At 30.6% G+C, this 4734-nt stretch overlaps 1 protein-coding gene across 1 annotated transcript; it reads left to right on the top strand.

Annotated features, from left to right (window-relative positions):
- Positions 1 to 3227: 3227 nt before the first annotated feature.
- On the top strand, positions 3228 to 3764 carry LOC124368145. Its single transcript, XM_046825421.1, has one exon. It carries the CDS (start codon positions 3228 to 3230, stop codon positions 3762 to 3764), a length of 537 nt encoding a protein of 178 aa, XP_046681377.1.
- The last annotated feature ends 970 nt before the right edge of the window (positions 3765 to 4734 follow it).

Here is a 4734-nt window from a genome sequence, read left to right as displayed (position 1 = left end):
ATACCGATAGACATTAATTAAATTGTCAGCCCTTCATGTACCTTCAACGTACTACGCTAACTTTCAACCAACAGGAACATAAAATACGATATAACATGTCCCAGTTTTTGATGTATCAGTTGTTCTAATGATGTATATAATTAACCTATATTGCAAATAAATTATCATAAGCTCAAGCAAAGTATTGCATAAAGAAGTTAATATTGTGCTACAACCACTTTTTAAAACATTGTAATATAATTATGGCTTTTCATAAGAAACAGAAACAATACTTTAGCTTTTACCAAAAGGAATTTAATCCGACGCAATATTTATTCGGTGCAAATAATCTTTCTTCGACAAATTACAAAACGATCTGTTTCATTTAAGGAAGGTAAATATTTAACTTTAAAATCGATAATGAACAAGGATCTCGTTATCTCCATAACTTGACCAAAATAATATTAGACTATTTCTGTGGCTGCTTAATTTCATCTGAAAACATTTTCTATACTGTCACTTTTTTAACCTTTTTACTAAATGCAACTGTTGCTGGTAACATAGTTTTTGGTTTTTTAAATATATTTTTTCATATAGTTCGTAAGTCAGTACATATGTTGCAATAAAGCGATTATATTTTATAGTTTTTAATATGTTGACATACTTATATAAGTTTTCATATTTCAATAATGATTTTGAACGATACTGACGTATGAAAGCCATAACGCATTTACGTTAATACTTTTTGTTCGTATATCTACTATTATTTATGTTATATTTGTTTATTACACAAACTTAATAGCATATCTCTCTTAGAATTGTTTGAATCTAAATCATTATTAATTGAAAGATAAATCAATATTTTATTCGTAACAGTTTTTACGACTCTGTAAACATCTTTCAAATTGTTATTTGGTGCAATTTATTCTGGATTATAAAATGTTTTCTGTACTTTAATTTCTTAATATAACTGCCCAGCATACATAAAATGTAAAAAATGTGTAAATTTTTAAATTACAGGTATACAAGTAGATAACTCGGGTCATTTTATAATCAGGTCTAAATCAGCTGAGGATAAGAATTACAAAAATCTTTCTGTATATACATGAGTTATAGTTTCAGCGAGTGAGTTGTTATTCACAAACATATAATATATTTTTCCTTAACTGATGATATATTATATCATCAGTTAAGGAAAAATTAAACATCTCATTGTATAAATTATATTTAATTCAAATTATAGTTTAACTCATGGCATAAATTAGAAAAACCTGAAACTGTCATTTACATACTATGAAACTCTCACATTGTTATCTTTAGGAATTTATTTTGGCCTGATTATAAAATAGACTAAATTGCCAACTCGAAATAATTAAAATACCATTAGGATACATTTAAATAATGTTATTTATTCAATGAATTTAATAATTCCCAACAAAAAATTTTGCGTTTCTGAGTAAAATCAGTCAGATATATGATTGTACATATAACGATTGAAAATTTCCGAAGTTCTATTGTGTCCAAATGATCAAAGAAAGAACTGGTATTTATTGTAATATCTTAGAAGAAAATGTGGTTTCATTTACACTGTATTCCATATTAATGTTCTGTGAAAACAATCAGAAGTACATATAAAGAATATTTTACTGGTTTATATTTTAATATTGTATAGTAATGATGTTATATCGTGCAATAATGCTGTTTCTAGCAGAAGGTGATCACGATCCTCGATATAGGAGCGTTAAGAACTTATAATCCTGTTACACAACAGAATCTGTCACTAACTAATTGATGTACAAACAAGGTTCAATATCAGTTAGTGTCTTGACTCATGAGAGAAATGAGCCCGATAACTTTATAATCGGCAATGTCTCTCAACATTTATTCATCACACATTGAAGTATTTAACAAAAGTTTGAGTTTTCCTACGTTTAAAACGACTTCATGATTGTGAAAACTTGTGTATTAAATACAAGTTTTTATTATAATTTACCGAAATTGTACGTAAATATTTAAGGGGATCAACATTAATACCCAAATAATTAATACACTGATTTTGTATATTAGTATATTATCCGATAAGAACTCATGTTAAATCATATCATACTATTTCATCTTAAGAGCATTATTGAAATAATAAACCAAAGCCAAGACATCATGATTGCTTATTAAAATACAAGCTTACTAATTTAAAATAAACTTTTATCACTATCTTTACTTGGGACATTTTTATCTATTTTTGCTGTGAGAAACGTAAACTCGCAAAAATCACTTATTTTTAGTACTCCGAACACAGGTTTATAAATAAAATTATTTCACAATGAAACTCAGCTCTAATATTAAATTTGGTAACCGCGGTGACAAGACGAAATGTTGATGTTGCAACTCAATGTCAAACGGACGAGAGCAGGTCATGTTTGTTCCCTTGATTAAATAGACATTTGAGAGGTGGACGAGATACCTCACGTCACGTGTTTGTGATGAAACACTTCAAAGCAGAAAGCATGAATATTCGTGGAAAGTGTATTGGTTAATGGTATTGGATGATTTTTAGCGTTAAGAACAGAAAGGCAATAATTCGTACACAACACATTAACATGTTATTGCTATACCAGAAACGAAAGAGCTTAAATCTAATAAAGACTTTCGAAGTACCTTCCTGTGAAAGTATTTAAATGTCTACAAATAATAACTAATGTAAGAATACTTTGTTAAAAACCAATTGGTATATCTCATAGTAGTACAAATAGTCACTTATACCTAATATCACATTTTAATGCTTTTCTTCTAATTCAGTGCTTTTTTATCATAGAATATACTTCAGCTCCGTAATTGCAACTAATAGAATGAAAGACAGTTACAAGTTTAAAATCTCCTTACATTTCTGAACTTATTCAAAATAGTCTTTTTACTAATACTTGCACAAACATATTTTGCGTTTTATAGCATCGTTCTTTAAGAAATGTATCTTATTCATGTTTCATTATTATAAAAGTTGTATTACTAAATTTCATATACAGGCATAAGTTTTGCGATAAAGGCAAACAATAACATGGAATTTTCACTATTGTAAGAAGAATGAAAATTATTCTTCTTGAGTATGAATCAAATCACCGATTCTGTACTCTTACTTTATATCCAATTCCGAAATTCCAAGACTTTTGAACGTAACAGATTTGGGCGTGTGTTTTTCTAGTGACATGGGATTTACTGAGCATTTGAATATTATTTGTAGTAAGGCTAACAAGATGTTGGGATTTATATCTCGATTCTCTAGAGGCATCAATAATCCTTCTGCCCTACGTTCTCTCTATCGTTCGTTGGTAAGACAACTCTTGGAGTATGCCAGTCCTGTGTGGTCTCCTTATACAGTTGGTGCCAGGACTAGACTTGAGGCCCTCCAGCGACGCTTCATTCGTCTGGTCGGTGTGAGGATTGGCTACAACTATCCTGATGTTCCCGTGGAAGCATTAACTGCAGAACTTAATATTCCAACTCTGTCTTTGCGTCGTGATGTAGCAGATGTACTCATGTTGTGGAAGTTAGTTGGCGCCCATGTGCAGTGCCCAGATCTTCTCGCTGAAATTGGTATCAGGATCCCTGTAAACACCAGATCTAGTGGGCTTTTCAGCCGCAAGTACCGCTCCACGAACTACGACTTCAACAGTCCACTGGCAAGATTTGTTCGCCTGGGGAATCGTGTTGCATCAGAGTGCGATTTTTTCGCTGATGGCCTACATCAAATCAGAAAGCGGGCCACTTATGTTTTGTCTCAACACACTTAAAATCCCCTGTAACTTTAAGACTGTTTCATTTTTTAGCTTTTGCTATTTTTTATTTTTTATTATGTTCTGCTCTACTGCAAGGTAAATTTCATTTAATTTCGACTTTTTGCATCATTGGTGTATTTATATTATTTTGGTTGTTGTTATTTACGTGTACTTGTTGTTGTTATACTATTCTATTTTGTACATTGTTTTTAATTCTATTGTACGTTGGTCTATTTCATAATATATTGTTAATTTTTATATGATATTAGTGTATAACTAAACTTTCTTGTTGTGATGGACAGTTATTTTGACTTGGAATCGATCATTGTCATATTGTGTTGTGTTCTGCCATTGCTAGCTCTGTATTATTTTATACTAGTTGTACTTCTTACTGCACTATATACACTGTACTGCCATCTTATTGCATATTGTATGTAAATTGGCTGCTTGCCGTTAATAATAAATAAATAAATAAAGACATGACGTTCAGATTGATCCATAGTAAAAGATTAAATCGGATTTTCTGTTAATGTGTAAACATCTTGTACACCGGATATCCAGATTTATGTCCATACAGACAAAGAACAATTCGGCTTTAAACTTCAGCTACAAAGAGAAAAGCTCAAAATTGGGTGTTTCATGTTTCCCAATACTTAACTGCAAATAAATCAGAATAAGACTGCTATAAGCTGTTAGGCCAAACTTCTGAACATATACTGTATCTTACATTTTTATACATTTAACCTGTTATAAGTGGTACTGAATCTGTTACCATATCAATCAAATGGTAAACTATTAAGTTTATTCTTAGAAACCATAAAAAGTTTTATGATCATTTTCAATAACATTTAGCTTATCCGACTCTATCGGAATATTGCCTTTCATATCGCTATTTACTTTACGAGAGTCGCGAGGTTTATGAAGAAAGCTATGAACAGTTTATGTTTGCCGGATTCTAGCTGAAAATATAAAGCAGAGGTTCTAT

This window comes from Homalodisca vitripennis, chromosome 8 (genome assembly GCF_021130785.1).
Source record: "Homalodisca vitripennis isolate AUS2020 chromosome 8, UT_GWSS_2.1, whole genome shotgun sequence".
NCBI lineage: Eukaryota > Metazoa > Arthropoda > Insecta > Hemiptera > Cicadellidae > Homalodisca > Homalodisca vitripennis.
Note: the sequence above shows the minus strand (reverse complement) of the source record. Positions and strands in the feature narration are given on the sequence as shown.